At 41.4% G+C, this 21964-nt stretch overlaps 1 protein-coding gene across 1 annotated transcript in view; it reads right to left on the reverse strand.

The window, feature by feature from the left end:
- The window catches only part of OSBPL6 (oxysterol binding protein like 6), a 207317-nt gene that overhangs the window by 43931 nt on the left and 141422 nt on the right, over window positions 1-21964 (reverse strand). Inside the window, exons 4-11 of the mRNA XM_060152564.1 lie at window positions 20901-20987; window positions 14335-14457; window positions 11548-11601; window positions 10381-10494; window positions 10094-10264; window positions 7400-7532; window positions 864-967; window positions 208-300 (exon numbers count right to left, since the gene is read on the reverse strand). Of these exons, the coding sequence (XP_060008547.1) occupies window positions 208-300; window positions 864-967; window positions 7400-7532; window positions 10094-10264; window positions 10381-10494; window positions 11548-11601; window positions 14335-14457; window positions 20901-20987 (879 nt within the window). The remainder of the gene's footprint in view (window positions 1-207; window positions 301-863; window positions 968-7399; window positions 7533-10093; window positions 10265-10380; window positions 10495-11547; window positions 11602-14334; window positions 14458-20900; window positions 20988-21964) is intronic.

Raw genomic sequence — 21964 nt, forward strand, 5'->3', positions numbered from 1 at the left:
ATATTTTAGCCTTAAATTCTTTTTACTTATGCCAGAATAAGAATAGATTTCTCACTACTTTAGATAATATAACTCAGTTTGTAAAGCACTAGCTTTAAAGCAGTTAAAAGCTGCTTTAAACTTTTCAACTTCTATGAATTGATATATACAGACTAATATTTTAAAAAATATATATAAGTATAAATGAAGGAAAAGTAAAGTCTGTACCTGCAGTTGTATTTTTGTATCTTTGCTGACACTTTTTGTTCTCCATCGTCTTGTGACCCGCTTGTCTTTCTTTGAAATATCTACACAGTTAGCCTACATTACACAAATAGTTAAAAGCAACAAAGCATTATTAAGTTAACACAGATGATACAGGTATAGACAAAGAGAGCACAGCAAGTTAGTACAGAATCATTGTTAGACACCTAAAGCAAACCAGCCAGGAGATAAAGGTATATCTGATGCACAGTGGGCATTAAAAGCAGAGATAAAAACTTAACCATAAAACATATTTTTCTGCTACACCAAATGAAAACAGGATTAGCGTTTTTGCTACACGAAAAGACAGTACTAATTCTGAGAGTATCTAAGTTATGTCTTTATAACTATCATTTCTAATGCAACACAAAAATGAAAGAATGATTCAGATATTTACTTCTTCCAGTTAGTTTGTATTTAAATGTAAAACATTTCAAAACATATATCTTAACACAATGACACCAAGATTCAAAAGTATTAAGAATAACTCCAGAATATAAACCAATCCTTATTGTAGTTATTTCCCTTTAAATGTTACCTTGTATATTCATAGAACAATCCAGTAAAAATTCTGAGTGAATATCTTAAGGTCCTTTGACCAACAGCAGTAAAATGTTTACCTGCATGTCAGTAAAGTTAGGCGCTGACTGAGTTCTCTGAAGTATTTCCAAATTCTGCAGGAGTTTGCTAAGTTCCACAAGGTTTGACTGGCAGTGTGCAAGGTCTAATACAAATCAGAAATTAAAATATGTTACAACTGGGCAGGGAGTGGTGGTGATGATAATAAAAGGCACTCTACCCAAATTATGGCAAATATGATGAGGCAGATCTATGTTTATAGAATGATGATACTGGCAAATGAAAGAAAACAGAACTGGTCTCTGGTTTAGAACCATACAACCGCTGATTATTTATTGGATGACCTCAAAACCCACTCTTACAAATGAACAGTTATTAGTGTAGAAAGCCATTAAAATTCCAGTGAAATTGGGTGTGCTCATTTTCCTGCTGAGGTGGGCTTCGTCACATCAGAAGCACACTCAAGGGAACTTCAGCAGTTGTACAGTTCTGTTGTTAGGAATGTGTCTACCTGCTCTGAAGGTCTTCATATAGGACTCAGAATCTGTGCACACTCTACAGAGAGCAGGGCAGCAGCAATACATCGGGGGCCAGGTCCCACCCAGGTCCCATCTCTCAGCAGCATCTGCCCTAGGGTGGAGCCCTAGGTGAGCTGTTCAAGTGCTGCTGTGGTTCTTCCAGGGAACTCTTGGCCATCAGTGGCCTTTAAATTCCTCAAGAAAGGAAATCACCCAACGCAGGTGACGGAAAAGAGTACTGAGGGGGCTAGGACCCTTCCACCACCCCCTCCCCATTTCAGGGGAGGCAGCACCATTGTACTCCTCCCACGCGCCCCACGAAGAAAATAAAGTGAGTGACTTGGAAGGGTAGGAAATACCGAAGATAAACGGGAAGGAATGAGGGAGAAAATTAGTACAAAGAAAGAAGGCAGGGGTTAGAGGGAAGAGGAGAAAGGAGTTGGCTAGAAGAGATCTTTTTTTTTTTTTTTTTTTTTTTGGTACATGGGCCTCTAACTGTTGTCGCCTCTCCCATTGCGGAGCACAGGCTCCGGACACGCAGGCTCAGCGGCCATGGCTCACGGGCCCAGCAGCTCCGCGGCATGTGGGATCTTCCCGGAACAGGGCACAAACCCGTGTCCCCTGCATCGGCAAGCGGACTCTCAACCACTGTGCCACCAGGGAAGCCCAAGAGACCTATATTTTGACTTGCCTTTTAAAGAACAAAACGACATCACAAGCACCATGCTGGTACGGACATTATCTAACACTACCTATCCATTAAAGCTTCTATCCAGTAAATATTACATTAATTCTCCTAAATAACTGTGATTATTCTACACAAATGGTGTACGTAAGTAGCGTAGAGACACAGAAATGAGGCTTAAAATCCTTTCTAACAGAATGGAAAGAGAACTTGGTGAATGAATTCGATTCAAGGCAAAAGGATCCAAAACTAAGGGTCGGGAGACATTGATTTACTTTACACTTCTCAGCTGCAGTTTTCTTACCTGTCAAGTGGTGATGGTACTATTTACTCTCTTACCTTCCTAATGAAAGTAGCAACTGAGATGGGAGGTGAGAAAATTCTATGAAAACCAGAAATGGTCTTTATGGAGTATTAACTGCACTATGTTTAATCATTCTTCTAGGGCCTTAACTTGGAACAAGCACACCATTCCTTGACACTTCTATCATGGAAGAAATGAAACCCCTGGCAGAATTTTGCTCCTTGCTTAAGTGTCTGGTTGTATGTAAGGATTATAAGGACTTGCCCAAGACAATAAAAATACCTTTAAAAAGAAACCTCTAGAATTACATTAAATTAGATCTAATTTTAGAATCTGGGAAAAAGGAAATATTATGCCAAGAAAGGACTGTTGAGACAGTTTATAACAGTAAAAAATTTAAAACTTAAATATCTAGCAGTTTACTTACTTTCTCATCTTCCCTACCTTGTTCTAAAAAGAACTCTACTCAATATTCCGTAATAACCTACATGGGAAAAGAATCTGAAAAAAGAATAGATATATGTATATGTATAACTGAATCATTTTGCTGTACGCCTGAAACTAACACAGCATTGTAAATCAACTATATTCCAAAATAAATTTAAAATTAAATTAAAAAAAAATAAAAAGAAACATCCAATTGCAGAATAGTTAAATAAATTAAGGTATATCCAAAGTTATCCATTTACTATTTCATTTAGGAATCACTGACTTGGAAGACACTATGCACCCAGCACAGTTCTAAGCACAGGGAATATAGCAATAAAATAAGATTCATGGAATTTACATTCTGGTTTAAAGAAAACGTACACAATAAATAATCTGTACGTTGAACTATTACATACCATTTTAGTGATGGCATATACTGGTACATAAGGATGGCATATAAAATACTAATTTATGGGGCTTCCCTGGTGGCGCAGTGGTTGAGAGTCCGCCTGCCGATGCAGGGGACCCGGGTTCGTGCCCCGGTTTGGGAGGATCCCACATGCCGTGGAGCGGCTGGGCCTGTGAGCCATGGCCGCTGAGCCTGCGCATCCGGAGCCTGTGCTCTGCAGCGGGAGAGGCCACAGCGGTGAGAGGCCCGCGTACCGCAAAAAAAAAACCCAGAAAAACTAATTTCATATTTTGTTTCTATGGGAAAAAATGCTCTCCAAGCACCAAGAAATTCCCTTACATACTTGAGATCTGGACTGACGGAAGTCCAGACCTATGAATAGCTAACCTCTTTAAGTACTGGAACTATAAATGTGCTATGTTATGGGTTCAAGAAGATGTTACTTGATGAACTTCTGAAATGCAACCAACCTCAATATTGCGATGCTATGAAATGATCAAAATAGACCACCCCCCCAAAAAAAAGTGCTGTGGTAGTTCAGGAAAGGGACAGTTACTGTGGTTTGAGGTCGTCAGAGCAGACTTATAAGAGACAGTAAAACCTTTTGTGGGTCTGGAGGATTGATAAAAAGCCTTCAGCAAAACAGGAAGGTGGAGGAGGGCAGAGAGGGCACTGCAGGTTGGGAAGACAGCCTGTGCAAAGGCATGGAGGCAGGAACATGCAAGCACGTTCAGGAAATAGCAAATAAGTTTAATTAGGCCTATGGAAGGCAAGGTTGAAAGGGTAGGCAGGGCCAGAAAGCTGAAAGCTGGATGTTAAACCCTGGGCTAAGTAGTTTGGACTAAAGCCCAAGAGCTCACGGAGAACCACCTGAAGAGATTTTTGCAAAAAGTTATTTTATGAAATAGTGGTCTTGAGAGACTATTATATGTAGTGAACAAAGAATGGCTTTGGGATTAGTCAAATGTGGGTTGGCTGGAGTCCCAGCCTCTCTATCGGGGCAGCTGTGTAATCTTGGGCAGGCTCCTTAACCTCTGTGCATTTCACTTTCCTCATCTGTGAAGTGGGGACAGTAGCAATACCTACGTCACATAGCTGAGGGCAATGGGATAACGGCTGCTAAGTGCTGGCACTGGGTGCAAACATGTCCAAACATAGTAATTTCCCAGGAGCCTCTGAGAGCGACGGAGCCACAGAGCAAGAGACTGAGGGTGCGGGTACCAGTCAGAGACTGGGCAAAGGGTGAGCCTGAGTTAGGACAGCAGAAATGGAATTCCAGAGGAAGGGTAGATGAGGGGGAGGGGAGATGGGGGAAGTTTGCAAAGAAACAACAGAACTCAGCTTCAGCTGGATGAACAGGGTGGGTGAGTCAGAGATGACAGAGGTTTCAGGAGTGGTTATGAGAGCAGCACTGACAAAAACAGGGGAGCCCAGGAACTGGGACCATTTCCACAGAGGAGACAGAGAATTTGGTTTTAGACAGGCTGAGGAGAAGGCGTGACTGAGTGTACAGGCAGAGAGAGTCCACAGCAAGGGAGGGGGTGGGAAGGTAGCACGGGCTGGATACAGAGGTCTGAAAATTTAAAGAGAGTTTTCAGCCCTTTTGAGAGAAATATGGTGCAGTGATTAAGAGCACATGCTCTGGAGTCAGACTGCCTGAGTTTGAATCCCAGCTCCACCATTACTAGCTGTGTGAACTGGGTCCAAGTGAGTTAACTTCTCTGTACCTAAGTTTTCTCATCTAGTGGAGTAAAGTGGAGTTGAGAGGATTAAATGAGTTGACGCACTTAAAACACCTAGAACAGTGCCTGCAGCACCCCATACCTATCAGCTGCCACCACTACCACCACTACCACCATCAAAACAGAGACTGCAAGCCTTCCCTGGTGGCGCAGTGGTTGGGAGCCCACCTGCCAATGCAGGGGACGCGGGTTCGTGCCCCAGTCCGGGAAGATCCCACATGCTGCGGAGTGGCTGGGCCCGTGAGCCATGGCCGCTGAGCCTGCGCATCCGGAGCCTGTGCTCCGCAACGGAAGAGGCCACAACAGTGAGAGGCCTGCGTACAGCAAAAAAACCCCAAAAAAACAACAACAAAAAAAGCCCAGAGACTGCAGTTGAAACTAGAAGCATGCCTGTCATCTCCAAAGCACAGAGCACAGTCATTAGGATCAAGTTGGCCTGGGTTAGCCCTTCAGCTCTGTCAAGTACTTGCTGTGTAACTTGGACAAGTTACTTCACCTCTCTGAGCTGTAGTTTCTCTACCTATAAAAACATGGTTCAAAATTCCTGCTTGGTACTATTGTGAAAATCTATAAAATACCACATATGTAAAGTGCTTAGTTCAGTGCCTGGCCCATATGAGCACTCAACAAGCTATAGTTATACTATTATTGAAGCTAAAAGCAGAATACTGTATCTTGATCATCCCTGCAACCAAGGTTGGCCAGAGGAGAATCCCAATGAAACAGAGAAGCAGCAGTTGGAAAAAAAGGAAAACTTCATGGGGCCTAAAAGAGGAGGCTCATTAAAGAAGGTCTTGCAGGGCGGGTCAGAGGATGAGGCTTGAGAACAAAGCAGAAAGCAGATGGTGTCCTGCTGCCAAGAATGCTTCTTCTATAGAGCAAAAAGGGCAAAGTCAAATGATGGGAGAGAAGCTGAAGTCTATGGGTAGGAATGACTGAAGTGGGAAAGGCTGAGGTTGTTCTCAAGACAGAAGATCATTACTACACTAAATCCTGAAGGAGAACAGAATGGCAGGATGAGGACACAGGTAGAGAGATCAGGACGGGGGGAAGCAGGGTCACCCCCGAGACTGGAGAGAGGGCACAGGGATGGGCCACAGAGTATCTGAAGCATACAGGGAGACAAAGACATCCCCCCACCAGCCAGGGGCTTCTTGGCATCAAGGTCAATGTCAATTTATTTTGGTCACATGAATGGACTTTGTCCCAGTAGACAGTCTCAATCTTTTCAGCAATGTCGGTGGCCAGGTTAAACTCCACAAGCGTGTGCAAAGTGGCAGAAATTAGAGGAGAGGCTGACTGTCTAGAACCGCCGCAGAGGCAAGCCTGCAGTGTCTAGGACAGTGAGATCAGCTTCTTCCCCAACCTGAAGTTCATAAAGGCAAAGTAATGTCTGTGTGTTTTGTGAATATACTCAAGTAAAACCCTTTTAATGGAATGTTAGCTGGACACACTTTATGAATATAACATCCCCCTTAAAGTCATATTTTCACATAAAGATTAAGTTTGGAATGTGGAGAGGGCTAATAAAAATGCTGCAGACTTTGAGTTCACACATGTGTAAAGCAAAAAAAAAAAAAAAAAAAAAAGAATTGGTTGGGGCATGAACACAGGTTGCCAAATTTCAATTTTTCTAAGTGAGGACATAAAATAACGTAACATCTCCTTTCACCATAACTTCATAAAAGAAAAAAATTTAATATCAAAAAACTTAGGCCCAACATCATCTCAAGATAATTAAATCAATTTAGATATATTAAATACTTGTTATGTTGTTTTTGTGTTGTTTTGTTTTGTTCATTTTTGAAGGTCAAATGAAAGCTGTCTCACAGACTGGAAATGGTCTGTGGATCCAGTTTGGACCAATGTGCTAAGGCTCATTTCAAGGAAGGAGAAAGTTTCTACAGATTAAGAGGCTGAGAGATGGTACAGTGAAGAATCATGTATTAGCTGGGAATATTTAATAACTGATCCATAGTGGCACACCACTACCAGGTAACTGTGGATCTAAGATCAGTATAATTTTGCTGTTTATTGTTGGTTGTTGGGAAACATACACTGCTCCGTGGGCCAGATGGAGCAGCAGAGAAGGCAGCTGTGTAAGTGACCTAGTAGACTGTCAGCAGCGAGGCTGGAGGGTGCTCCCAAGGCAGCACTCAGCTGGGTGATCGCCCCCAGGGTCCGGGGTGTGGGAGGCTAATGAAGCCAGAGGGAACTGCTAACGCAATGAAGTGAGAGGGTTGAAGTGGGTGGGAGTACGGGTAAGGGAAAAACCAGATTCAGGAGTTGTGAGGGCGCAGGAGAACGGACAGGTAAGAAGCCCGAGACATGGCAAAGAGGAGATCTGGGATATAAAAATAAGAAAAAAAAAAAAAAAGCTGGAGGCAATCAAGGGGGCTTGGGGGGTGAAAGGTACAGCACCCATAATTTGCCCCTTTTGCGTCTGTTTCTTTGGCTCATCCTGAGAGCCCACAATGGGCAAGAACTAACCTTCTGCACACCTGTCCATTTCTTCCGAGTCTTGTAGCCAGGCTGCCACTTTGCTCTGCCCGGTCGTGCAGGTTGCAGGGAGGCTGCTACCGCATGGTAAAGGGGACTGCCATGGAAAGCTGTTTGGCTGCGCCTACGATGAATTAAAAAACGCGTATGGTTAGGCAGAAATAGTACATTTAGGTTACTAAAAAGAACACAAGTATACTCAAAGCGACATTAAAAAAGAGAGGAACAAAAAGGCACGCTCAAAATATGGAAGAAGCCTCTTGGCTAAATGTGGTATGAGCTCAGTACAGCCAAAATTTCTAAGCAATAACGACACGACACTCGTTAAGCTGCCATCTCCACCAGAAAACAAAGGGGACAACATTCAAGTATGTTATATCTCATACTCGCAAGGACATGCCAACTCAAATTTTCAATAGTTTTGCATTACTCAGTAAGTTACAGCTGATACAGTGTCCTTGTTGCAGTACTCAACTCATGAGCGAAGGCCTTTCCTTTCCGAAAGCTCTCTGTACCCTTATGATCAACTCATGGTCTCATCAGCTACCTGTGATTCTTAAATACATTACCCACCAGCAAGCAACCTTGTCATGCTGTGAATGCGTATTGAAAACTGTAACATCTAAAATGGCAGTCTTGCCAAGTTATTATTATCTATAGCTGATAGACTTTCCATTAAAGGGATTTTATGTGAAATAAAAGTTGTATGAAGTATGTAGATACTAAAGTGAGTACAGTAAACACTGTGAAAAAAGCAGAAACTTATTTCCCCCAAAGCTGAAACAACTTTAAAACTCCATATTTGACTTTAATATTCAGTTACAACTGACTGTGTCTCTTCTAAATCATTATGAAGAGAAGGACGCACATACTTAGAAAACCCAGACTTATTTATTACCCTCACAGGGCCACAAACCAATTAACATTCGAGAGTCTCATAATTTGATGCTTAGAATTCAAGCAAAGTGATAAAAAGCTCTTTTCACTCTTTACTGCATTTTGATAAATGTAACAGAAATCTTTCACTCAGTTAGATCTCAGAGGTATGTCATTTGTAGCTAGAGCAACAGATCTATGAAAACCAGAGTTGAAGAGCTTTCTTATTCCAAGGCAAACAGGGGGGAGGACCTGGTTTCAGTTCTCAATTCTCGGATGTCACCCAAGTTATTTAACAAATAACACAAGGGATGAAAATAATATGTCTTTTATCAACACTCTGTGCCGAAGACACAGGCAGAAGCTGGAAGAACCAAAGGATCAAACATTTATATTTGTTAAATATCCATCGGGGATACATTTCTTGTTTAATTTGGACTAACTCTGGGATTCCTTCTATTCTGTGATGAGAACACAGGAGGCCCAGAGAAACTTGGGGACTATCTTGCACATCTTGTGTTGGGTCATTCACTAAGTGCCCTACTTCCTAATAACCCCGACCTGCTGGTTCATTTCCTTTGATTTCAGAAGCAGTTAGTACTAGGGTTAACCCAATACCCTGTTCCTAGGAGAGAGATATTCCATAATGAAATAAGGTTTGAGAGCCTTGTGAAATACAATTTACGGGATTTAACAAAAATTAGGTAAGTAATTTCCATCAAAATAGCAAAAACTAAATACAGCTGTGTTTCATTTAATCTGATTTGATGAGTCTTGCAGTTACTCCATGAGGTTTTTCAATGCTTTGCAGAGGAAACTTGGATATGTTATTCCATATATCCCTATGTAGGAAAACAGAGAAAAGCAGAATCTTCGCTGAAACACATTTGAACTCCACTCCTTGTGGCAGCTAGTTATTCACAGATGTCTCTATTCTCAATCTCAGGTGCCAAGTGAGAAACCGGAAGACCCCTGGGCGGTGCAATGTGGCTATGGTTCAGAAAACTTAATTATTGAGGCAAAGGCAGAAATAGCTGTCTCCCTGTCTATTGTCTTCACCTTGGTTTTTAACAGGCAACACCTCTAGCTTTTCAGCAACACAGAAAAAGAACTCTTAATACAGCCGAAAGAATAGCTTCAGCCTCCCTTAATCTGGTAGCTGGTATAATGAAAAAGGCACTGATTTTGGAAACAAAGATGAAGATTCTGACCTTGGCTTAGCTGTTGAATGTCTATTTAACTTCTGGAAAAATTCTTTACTGTCTCTGAGCTTTGGGTATATTTAAGACTAGAGATGAATGAATGTCCAATGCTTAAACACAGTGCCTAGTCATTCAAATATATTATATTCAAATATATTATATTACTGTCACAATCTCTAGCCCACTTGTGTTAACCTCATGGGGAAATTCACTGGTCTTTCTCACGGTCATGTATATATTACAGCTCAAGGCAAAAAAACAAGCTTCACTTTAAAAACTTTGTGGTCTTCCTATTACCACCCAGGAAGACATCAATTTCTAGGTGCTGATTAACCAAATGTTCACTCCACTTCTTAATATTCCCACAAAGCCACATACAATTTAGATGTACTCCATTCATAGAAAGGAAAACTTAATTCTCTTGGTCCACGTTTCCACCTAATCTATACTTGTAATTAACTTTGATGGTAAATATCACTATTGTCTTCTGAGGGTTAGTTTACAAAGCACACCTTCTCTTTCTGGTTTGTAAAATGAGACACAGTTAACATGTTTGCATAATTTTCCAAGCAATTTCTGGGCTGACTTTCATATAACAATGTCATACCTTTCCATCCCCAACAGAAACATTAGCAGCTGGTGAGGATTCAGCTGTGGAGGTTGAAGGAAATATGTGAAAACTAGCATCTCGTGGTGATCTCACAATTTCATTCTGCCGATACAATCGATGATGGCGCAGTTTGGAGACCCATGCATCAAACCAGTCCTGGGATTTCACCTAAAACAATAAACAAGAGGAGTAGGTAATGGTGAAACCAATCTCCTGTTTACCACTGATATAGGCAAGTGATTTCCCCAGATATTGGCAGAGAAACTGTTGAAAGGCAATTTTACCTTTAAATGATAGATGTGTTCTTCTGTGTCAAGGTCTATTCTCCGAGCTTTCTTTTTAATTGACATGACAGAGAGTCCGACATCGATGCTTCCATGGACCTTCCCTTTTTGAATCTGAAATCAAAAGACTGGTAAAAAGGCTGGAAGGACATGTGATTTGATGTGATTTTGTACTGAAGTAAGCTTAATGTAATCTTTAACTTATCTATAGGAGATGGAACATCACACCACCTCTACAAAGAGGAAATGGCTAAGGTTCTGAAGTTAAGGTCCTGAATCTGAGGACAGCTGAAGTTGCAGTGACTTCATACCAATTTCAATAAGTAAGACTATTCATCTCATTCCTGTTTTTGGCATAACTTCATAATTCTAGATTGCACAGTTTATATCCTAAAAAAGGTACCTTTACTGGTTCCTAAAATAACTGTGGTCAATCTCTGACCTACAACCCAGAAGATCCCCAAGTAATCAGCTAGAAGACTGCTGCTGGGGCAAAACTGGGCAGCTAGTACAGAGTGCACGGAGCAGCCAGCTCTTCCTTCTGGCTGCCCTCATCTGGTCAAGGACACACAGCTGATTCAATGAAGGAGCTGGGGACAGAACTGAAATCTGAGCCCTCTGTTACTTACCCTATATACAATGATAAGAAGGAGAGCACTTCCCAGTTTTGCATGCAAACAATGACTTTTTATATTAAAGAAAAATAATTTCGAATAATTTTAGAGTTGGGATGGCCAAGATAAAAGAATGTATGAAACAGAAAAGAAGTTCATAAGATAGGTCTTAAAAAGACTTCAGTAAGAACAAATGTTGCTTTAAACCTCAAAAAAAGCACATATAGCATAGTTTATTGAGAGATGCAGGAAAAAAGCCTACTTGGGTTTTCTCTCTAAGACAGAAAGGGTGATTTTTATTAGTTGGTGACTTTTAGGTTTAAGCTTCTGTTTTTAACAACACACATCACAATAGTTAAGTCAAATCTTCATGCACCAGTTTGAGATTTTATGCTAGCTTGAGCATAAGCGTAAAACACACCTTCCACGCAACATTTGTTAAATCTTACAGGCACAGCAATGCACAGAGCTGGTAACTATGGCACAACACTTGTACACTGTGGTGGTTACTCACTTCAAGCAGAATTCTAAACCAATCTTTGTGTCTACTTACATCAAGTGGTGCCTTTGAATACTTTAACATTCCATTATCCAGGACAAAAAAACGCTGCAAGAACCAAACAATCCGCAGTTATTGTCAGTATTTTGAATTATATAAAACATTCACAAGTGTGGATCTAACATTGCTTGGTATTTTGTAATCAGTATGTTTGATCATTTTCATGTATTTGAATTCAGTGCACCTGGCCACAGTCAGTCACATGAAATGGTAAGGAAATCTTAGCTCGAGTTCCATACTATTTACCTAGTAGGGTTCTTTTATACATAATCCAATGGGGATGAAATCTCTCACCACAGTTTTTCTTTTCTTTTCTGTTTTTCTTTCTTTCTTTTCTTTCTTGGCTGTACCGCACAGCTTGTGGAATCTGTTTCCTGACCAGGGACTGAACCCAGGCCATGGCAGTGAAAGCCCTGAATCCTAACCACTAGACCACCAGGGAACTCCCCCATCACCACGGTTTTTCTTAATGGGAGTGTCAGGGGTTGGGGGGGAAGGGAGGAATCCCAGGGCCTGCAACTAAGACTTTCTAAATGAATCACGGTGGGGTGTTTTTGAAAGTGAGAAATGAAAATAAATGAAATGAAAATAACCTGAGTTAGGTCACAGTGATTCTGTGAGGAATTTGTCTACAGGGGATTTTCCACCTTGGAGATAAACTGAATCTCCCTGGCTACCATAGATAATTCTGAAAATGCCCGTGTCTGTTAACAGAAGCCAGTGGACTGGAGCTATGAATAATGAATTATCTGCAAAGTTTAAAAAGTAGCCTTATCAATATGCTTGCATCTCCACTTAGCAAAATACTTGCAGTTCACTCTTAGTAAAAGAGGTTAAAAATTATTTCTGAACTATATTAAGGGGAAAATATATATATTTGGGGCAGTTTTTGTCTCTTTCAAGACACTCATGGTCCAGTCCAAATGAATCTAGCCATTTTTGCTCCACAAACCTCAGGAACTCTCTGCTGTTGACTTCCTTTCCATGGACAATTGACTAGAGAAAAAACAGCATTCAAGGACCCAATCAAACAATGGGTCCAGTGTCCTCCTCTAGTCTCTACAGATGCAGGGAGTCTTTCTGTGGCTGGTAAATTACTCTGCTGGGAAGGTTTTATGTGACTCAGGAACTCTTAGCTGCTGAGGTGACAGGCAGTCAGGCCTGGAGACACCCTACACAGAACTCACAGAAGGTCACTGTAACCCCTTTGTTATAGGTTCTGGGGTTGTGGGGGGGGGGGAAGAAGTAAGCACTGGAAGAAGGAATCTCTATAGCTGAAAAACACTTGATTGCCTATGACTTGGGCAATCAAATGGGCTGATGCTTGAATAAATATCTGATGGTATTAGAGACCAAGAGAAAAGGCAATGCAAGGGAGAACCTCCTATTGCTTATGTAGCAAAATGTCTAAGGGAAGGTCCAGAAAGAGGTGCTGTTGAACCACAGCCAGTTTTGCTGAAACATGGACTGAGAGTGCTTAATTAAAGTTAGCCATTTATATAAAATGTGTTTCTTTGACCCCTTTCTTCTGTTTGTCCATTCCTATCTATCAAAGAATTCTAGCAGGGATAACCTATAGGATGGTCACAGGGAAAGAGATAAGCAAGGCCACTGATTTGAGGAATTGCAAAGTGGTAAGGTCAGGATGAAAGGCAAAGGTGATTCCAGGAAGGAGTGTGGCCAGTTGGCCAAAATCCAAGAAAGAACAAGGGTGGGGAGAGATTCCTGGCACTGGTATAACATTATGGGTGCAGGGGCGACTGCCAAGGTTTCTGACAAGTGAGAGGGAAGAAGACTCTTTGACCGGTTTTTATTCCACCCTCAGAGATAGGGGGTTGGGGCAACATTTCCCAACTGTTAATTTTTAAATCCTTCTCTTAAATTGCAAAAAACATATTTCCTCAAGGATGTTATAATCCATAACTTCCCCTTTTGGGTCAATGGGCAGCCACCAGCCCACCATTTGTGCCCACAAATCCATCTGCCTTGAGATGAAATCCATCAGCAGATGTGGCAAGTAATGAACCTGTTCTTTCAGTGATTTCAGACAAGATACTGGTGGTCTACCAAAAGGCTTATATTGAAAATACAGGACAATTTTCTTCTCCTAAGCATCCAGAATTCCTGCTACTCACGTAACTGCAACAATACAGTGTAAAATATTTTCTCCATAATTAAAACTGGAAGATGGAAAAAGAATGTGGAGTTGGGTAGAGAGGAATAAACCATACACGTTAAAGGGCAGTAAACAAACTTCCAAGATCAGTGAGTTTCCATCTTTAGTTTGCACTGGTAACAATAATTCCAGGAATCTACCCCGAGGACTTAAATGGAAATTCATGTATAAGAATGTTCATCACAACTTCATACAATAAAAAATTAGACATATGCTACATATTCAGCAATAGGGAACTGGTTCAATAATGGAATTAGTATAAATCCATCCAATGGAAGCCATGCCTGCATTTTATAAAATCTCATATTTAGAAGAGTATTTAATAAGAACATATTTATACTAATTTAAGTTAAAAAAAAGCAGAGTAAACAAAAATATGTCCAAACTGGATTTTAAATATCGGGTAAAATATTTTTTCCCTGCATACAGACATTACAGATCTCAGACTTAAATAGGTATGATAGGTTGCAGCCTGTACAGTTAAAACAAGGCCTTGAAGACTAGCTTTACACATACAACTGTACTCTTGGTTTCCCACCTAATGACACCAAATAAGAGCCTCTATTTATGAAGATGATCTGAAGATAATATGATGAAAATGTTACCTTGTGCCAGCCCTTTAAAGGCCATTTTCTCTTCTTTAGCATAAAGCCTTCATGTTTGTCTGGTCTCTGGACATTGGTTTGGCCTATTTTCAGCCCTTCTATAATCTCCCAGCTGTCAGCTTCCTGAGAGAAAAGAAGAAAAACAAATCACATGTTTCTCAGTGTTTGATGACACACTTAAAGCAGATTCTTAAGTAGAAATTGCTTTTAAAGCGATACTCAACCCACCAGAAGTCTGAACAACATTCTGGAGCAAATTCTAGCCTCAGACCCAGCTATGCACTTATAATTGAAGTGAGAACGAGTTTCCGGGTACCCCTGGAGGTATGAGGGTCCATCAGAGATGAGCTGGATGGAGGTGGAGTCTGGGGTAGAATGGACTTTTGATTGCCTGCATTCACAAGGTTTAAAATGCATTTTCCCAGACAGTTCATCTCTGGGCACAGAGGCACTTTAAAGTTTTAAAATAAGATCATTTTGGTGAAACATGTTCAATGCGTGTGTGGGCCTGGTTTTCTGTAGAAATGAAAAGGCTGCAGCAGCTTAAGTGGCTCATGACTTCTCATGCTGAAGAGCAGTGCTGTGGGCATGTTTCCTCTCGGTGAGGCTGCGTGCATTTCAGAGTGAGCATAAAATGCCCCGCTTGCCAAACACCCACCAAGAAGTCCGTGCTTGGAAGACATACATCGTGAGATACACATACCCTTAGGAGCCCATGAAAGAGCCAGAAATCTGGGATTCTAGAGTCCATATCACCCTCCTCTGTTAAAAACAGACTAAATCATGGTTTCCTCTTCCATGAGACACGTTTTGTTTGTCTATGGTGTTAAAAAAAGTTTTAAAAATGAATTGTCAACATTTTAAACATCAGAGGATTGCAGGCTTTAAAAATCCAAATTTCTAGTGTTTTGTGAAAGCCTAAGATCTGGCAACGCTGGGCCTGCCCTGAAGGATGGCTGCCCGTCTTCAGTTTACCACAGTCCCCCTTGGGTCTGCTTCCATGTTAGATACCAGCCCCTTAGCGACATCCTGGGTTTTAAAATCCCTGGACCAGGTGATTTCTAAGGGCTCACGCAGCTCTAACGTAACCGCTGATCTGGAAAACACTCCTATTCTAGATCTCAGGCTTGGGGCACAATCCAGCAAAGTAGAGGCAGAAACAACGAGGTCACATCCCATGCACGACCGCTGCAATCCCGCCCACAGTGCAAGGAAGCAAACTCCCTCAGCATAACCTGCTCGGCTGCCTCAGCTCTGGAAAGACGGATGCAGCTCCACGGATCAGGGCAGGCCCCTCTGCAGAACGCCCCAACCCAAACTGACTCAGGAAGCTGCCTTCTGACATGTTCTATCAGAAATCATCTTTAGACCACAGCACAAAGACTTCAACGGGAATGGCAGTGGGTTCCATTTCAGGGCCGCTGGACTTGCTGGCCCAATGTCTGGGTGGTGGCTGCCCAGAACCTGCTGCAGGACTGTGAGGCTCTGACAGGACCCAGGGACGAAGGGGCCGTCATCGGTTACCGATGTCGGCCACAGGAGCAGGGGGGGGAGAGGGCTGTGTATTTGCCATCCACGCCTCTTTCCCCTGTCTTCTCCTTTCATCTCAGAAGCTGCTGGCCCTATGGCCGAGTCAAATCTAAGCCCAAATATGTGTAAATAGAGGGGGATTTTCACCGAAAATTGTTTCCAGGAGATGTGGCTGAACATTGCTTCATGCAAAACATCATGAAGCCTAGGAGATACTCCTGGCTTCTGAAGAGCCCTCTAAGGCCAGCATCGTGCTTCTACCCCATCTAAGCCCAACCCTACAACCACCACTGCCCTGAGAACTAATGTGAGATCAGTGTTATTTCTCCATCTGCTTGGTCATCCCTGAGGGGTGCCTAGTGAAGGAACTACAGCCCTTACAGAAACTCACCTACCAGTGTTCATTTGGCAACATTAAGAACCCTTTGAAGGAGCTGTAAATTTCCCCTTAACATAAGAAAACAACCCCCAAACTGATTTTCTACTTGAATACTGTCAGAAACTGTGATTGGTGTGAACTGTTAATTAGATACAGTAATTTTAAAATGTATATTTCTCTATGGAATGTGTATCTCTCTAAATAAATCCACTTCTTACCTAAAAAAATATATATATATATATATATTTCTGATGAGACAGTTTAAGGCTCTATACCATGTTTTTTGGACAATAAAAGGGATTATCATCAGGAGTACAAAGCAGAGCGTTTTAGAATTTTCAGTTTTTAATAATGAATTGCAATTGAATTCAGGTGAGCATTGCTTATAAATAATGTTAGAATAATAGAAGAAAATAGTAGTTTCTCATAAAAAGTCCAGTATCTTTGGCTTTCTACTCTCATCAGCAAAGTAGATAAAAATGATGGATTTTTATTCATAAAAGTGATGGATTTCTATAGATTTCTTTTAGAAAGCCTTGGTATAATCAAGAAATTAAAAGAATAACTCTCTATACATGTGTACATATATTCATTAGTGCTCTCTCTGTTCTTAGAGAGATATCAGCTGTATTTAATGATATTTCTATTTTTAGTAGCCCCATCCATAGATACCATCTCCAGAAGAATAGCATTTTTATTTTTGGCTAGATCTTATCTTATCTGAAGGCTAGTGTTCATCTTTGATTTATTGTGTGTGTGTGTGTGTGTATTTATTGTGTGTGTGTACTAATGAAAATGGAAACATTTAATAATAAGTACAAATGCTTTTTGAATTTTTTTCTAATTAAAATCAGAATGTAGTAGTAGCTTGTCCCTGTGGAGCTATGACTACTGATCTCTATCACAGCAGTTTTTTTCTTCTTTGGGAATTTAACCACAGAGGGAAAAAAAATGGGGGGGAGTATAGATAAGTAAGATAGGAAAAGCAAGAAGTTAAAATGTATTTTTTAAACATAAATGCAGCAGCTCTGAACAAATAATTCCACTCGCTCTGATGCAGAATTACTAAACCCAGCAAAAGAAATTAGGAAGAATCCTAACATAGTTCTTAGAGTTAAGCAAACTGTCAAACAGACAAAAAGGCAAAAGATAAAGCCAGAACAAACAACTCTCTCTACTTCAATTATAAATACTGGGGACTTCCCTGGTGGCGCAATACTTAAGAATCCACCTCCCAATGCAGGAGACATGGGTTCGAGCCCTGGTCCAGGAAGATCCCACATGCTGCAGAGCAACTAAGCCCATGTGCCACAACTACTGAGCCCGCGTGCCATAACTACTGAAGCCTGCGCCTAGAGCCTGTGCTCTGCAACAAGAGAAGCCACTGCAATAAGCCTGCGCACCGCAATGAGGAGGAGCCCCTGCTCGCTGCAACTAGAGAAAGCCCGCGCACAGCAACAAAGACCCAATGCAGCCAAAAATAATAAATAAATAAAGTAAATTTTAAATAAATAAATAAATACTGATGATAATGTTACAGATAAGGTGTGTAAGAAATGAAATATCCCATCCCAGGACTTAGTACAATCCATCTCTATACTTAGTAGACCAGGTCTATCTTGAGAAAGCTAAAATTACTTTCTGAAGATTGAATAATTTTTTCATAATTTCAATTGATATTAATTTTCTGCTTAAAAGCCACCAACTTTCATAGGTTTACTTAGAAACAGAGTCAAAAGCCCTAATGTGATCACATCAGTACTTGAATCAGATTATACAAACATTTTTGCTCTTACAGAGGCTTTAAAAAGACCTTTGATGTAATAACAATACCTAAAAACAGAAAGTAACCTAATTATAGCCCCAGTCTGCTCATTTGAAAAAGCCAGAGACACTTCCTTTCTCAAGGGTATATTCTCTGTGTATGTGTGAGTGGGCAGGGGATATATGGAATGCTTTAGGAGGTGAAAGCACCAAACAAAGAAACTGGAAAAATCCTGAGACAGGAGTATGTGTACTTCAAACAATGTTCTTCCACCACCAACCAGTGCCCAGGAAGCCCATCTTCTCTCAAAGGGGCTGAGAGATGGTGAGATGCTATGGTGTCTGGATTGGATGGGATTCTCTGATTTCATCAGGTCCCAAGAGATGTGTTATCTATTAACAGAAAAACACAAGAGTATTAGTTGTACAGCAAGGTCCAAGCGGGCAGCTGCACGGAGGAGTAATGGGAAGTGGATACTGTTGGTGCCCTACCCAGATCCCTGTATCAGGCCAGTGGACCCATGTCCCAGCTGCTGTGAGCACTGTGAACTGCTAAGGCTAACAGCTTCCTTCTTCTACCAGGAATTGCTGTTTGGCCAAGCTGGGGCATCACCTGGGAAATTATGCTGTAGCATGACCCTCTCCCACGGCTCTCAAGGACTGAAGGACACAAGGGTACAAACATCTGAGGGAATGAGAAGTCCTTCTTGCCTCAGGGTGAGTCCAACTCTGTGAGGTAAACTCATGCTCCAGAGCTCACCATGGGATCAGGCTGAGGGTGGACTCCAGCTGGAACTCCCTATTGCTTAGCACCGACACCTGTCCTAACCTCTTCGCTCACCCCTTTCCTCCTAAGGGTTCTTCCTCCATAAATCACAGGCACCTTAAGCTCAGTCGCAGGTTGTCCTAGGGAATCTGACATAAAGGAAGAATGTGAACTAAAGTAATGAGTGTGGTAGGTACAGAGACGGGCTACATAAGACAGCCTGGGGCTGAGGGAGTCAATGACCAGCACTTGAGAAAGCGTTTCTGTGGGCCTAATTTAAAAGAAGTTGGAGTTTATTTCAGTGAAGAAAGGGGAAGGGAGCAGGACAGCATTCCTGCAGGCCTGGTGGAAGAAACAGATGCCCAACAGTGGAAGAGAGAGAGGCATGGCCGGAGGGAACTGCATGCAGGTGGCTGCAGCTGGAGCATGAAGTGAAATGCCCAAGAAGCTGGAGATGTAGCTGCTGGGCCAGGAGTGGCCAGAGCAAGGCATGTGTATGTGTCGCTCCCTACTTGTTGTTTTAATACCAGCACCTCTCCTTTCCATTTCTGTGTCTCATTCTACAAGTCCTCCTTTCTCTGTTTCCACTGCTCTAAATGTCACATACTTCACAGCTATCTGACTCTGGACAACTTACTTATACATACCCCAGGTCTCAGTTTCCTTATCAACAAAATGAGAATGGTATCGGTACTCACTTCATCGAGTTGGGGACTGACTGAGAGGATGTATGTACTAATCCAGTGCCTGGCTCAAAGTGGGTGCTCAGTCAATGTTAGCTGCCTTCTCCATCACCCCTAAATCAATATTTATCCTCTCTGTCCTTTAGCTGTGTATAAGAGGGGACTGAGGTTTCAAAGAGATTAGTCGTCACATTTACCAAGTAGACATTCTCTGTTTGCCATTCAAATAGAAATAAGATCATTTTTCATTTCTAAGTTTTTTAAAAATAGTTTAATAACTCCCCCTTTTTTAGTTCAGCAGTCTACTCCTGTCTGATGGAATAAACTTTATAGTTTGTAATGCCTTCAAAGTGTAAAGAGGTACAAATGTCTGTATTCTACAATATAGTAGTGTGGTAGAGCGTTCTTTTCCTAAAGGATTCTGTTTAATATAGGAAAAGCAATGTGGATGGATCACTTATACATACTTAGAAGTTAATCTTTCGGGGAGATTGAAGTGCTGTTTTTATATTTGGATTCAAAATCCCCATGCGTTCTATTTTCTGAGTTTCTCAGTAGGAGAGCCAACCCACCGAAAATCTCAGGGAATCGAGCAAGGGGTGGGGGTGAGTAGGATGGTGTCTCCTTGACTTTTCTTTGTGATTTTTGCATTTTAGACATAAATGAGTTTAGATATTCTCCTAGTCCGAGGAAGAGAAAGCTGAAGGGGAGGGGACACTGGCTTCCATGAAACAGAAAAGGTCTTCATTAGTAGTCCGCAGGGTTCTCCTCAGAGCTCACTGCTAGGAAGGCCAGATGTGAGAAGGGGACTGGAACTCTGAATGTACAACAGCCCCTCTGGCTAGGGACTGTTTTACTCTGCAGGTGGGGTAGAGCTTAAACAAGTCTGAGTTTGAATTCCTGCTCTGCTACTTAGCAGCTTTTTTGACTTTGGGCAAGTTACTAACTCTCGGTTTCCATACTTGTAAAATGTAATAAAAACCTACACTGCATGGAACTGCTCATAAGGATCATAGTAAACGGGATCATGTATCTAAGCACTTAGTATAGCACCTGGTGTGCAGTGCATGGGCAACAATTGTACCTGTTGTTGTGTTGTTACTGCTGGACCCAGTGATTTTTTTCTATAACCTCGATATAGAAATATTAGCTCATCTTACCAACAGGGAATGACAAAGAGTTTCTCTTGCCCTTTTCCCTTAAAATAAAGAGAATTCCGGATGTTTCTATGTAACCCTGCACATCCCAGCAAATACACTTTCATCTCTTTCCTCCTTACGCAGGGCAAAGAAACCCTACATACTGGAGATGGAAAGAAGTGAAAGAGCAGCTCTACAATGGGTGTCACAGCTACCTTAGGGGAGTCAGGTGTAAGAGGTATTGTTCAACTGGCCACAGGCCAGGCATCCTACCATGTGAGAAAGCAACACATTCTGTCACTGACCTTGGAGAGGGGGACCGGTTCCAGCAGTTGCCGACTTACAGAAGGTTCAGTGCTAGAGGAAGAAGTCCTCTCCAGTATGTGGATACTCTGAAAATACATGGAAATACAGCCTAGGGTTAGAGAACCCATTTCTCATGTCGATGGACATGGGGGTGAGATCACACAGATCACAGTAAGAACAGTGAGCTATATTAAAAACCGCAAGTTCCTGAGGGGACCAAAGGTAGCAACAACTGTAAGAAAAATGCGAGGATAAGGATCTTGTTTTCTCCCCTTATGGACTTGCTGGTGAATTTCTGCTGCAACGCTGGTTTCAGTCTTAGAGAAAGAGTCAGAGAACACATACATTAAAAAAAAAAACATGGATTATGTCTCAACATTTTTATAACTATGAGAATGGTGGCACACCTACTACTTAGACAATTAGCCTTACATAGAAATATTTGCTCATCTCTCCAATGGCAGGAGACAAAGAGAAAGGTCTACATCAAAAAGCCCAGAGCCTTAATACCATTCAGTCTCTAGAGTTTCTTATAATCCTTATAGGATAATTATATATTATAATATTATAATTATTATAATTATAATAATATGACAATTCTTAAATGCACAGAGAAGAAAACAAGACATCACATATAATAAGCAGTAGATGTCTTTCAAAGACTATAAAGAGCATTCACAGATCAGTGAGATGATATTCCAACAGGAAAAGAGGCAAAGCACATGAACAGGCAACTTGTGCAGAACATTTGAAAAGATGTTCAACTTCAACCACAAAGATTTTCAAAGAAGTGAAAACCAAAATAATAATGATTTTTTAAAAACCCATTACATTGAAGAATAGATCAGCGTTGGGGGAAAGGGAGTATAAACTGGGTACAGTCTTTCTAAAGAGGAATTTTGCAATTGTATTAAAAAGTCTTTGGAAAAAAAAGTACCTGCCGCAATGACCCAGCAATCCCACAGCTAAGTCTTTGCCCTAAGGAAATGATCAGACTGGTATGGAAAGATATAGGAACAGACGTGCTTACTAAAGCATTATTTTATTATAGTAAAAAAAAAAT

Source organism: Lagenorhynchus albirostris, chromosome 6 (genome assembly GCF_949774975.1).
Source record: "Lagenorhynchus albirostris chromosome 6, mLagAlb1.1, whole genome shotgun sequence".
Classification (NCBI taxonomy): Eukaryota; Metazoa; Chordata; class Mammalia; order Artiodactyla; family Delphinidae; genus Lagenorhynchus; species Lagenorhynchus albirostris.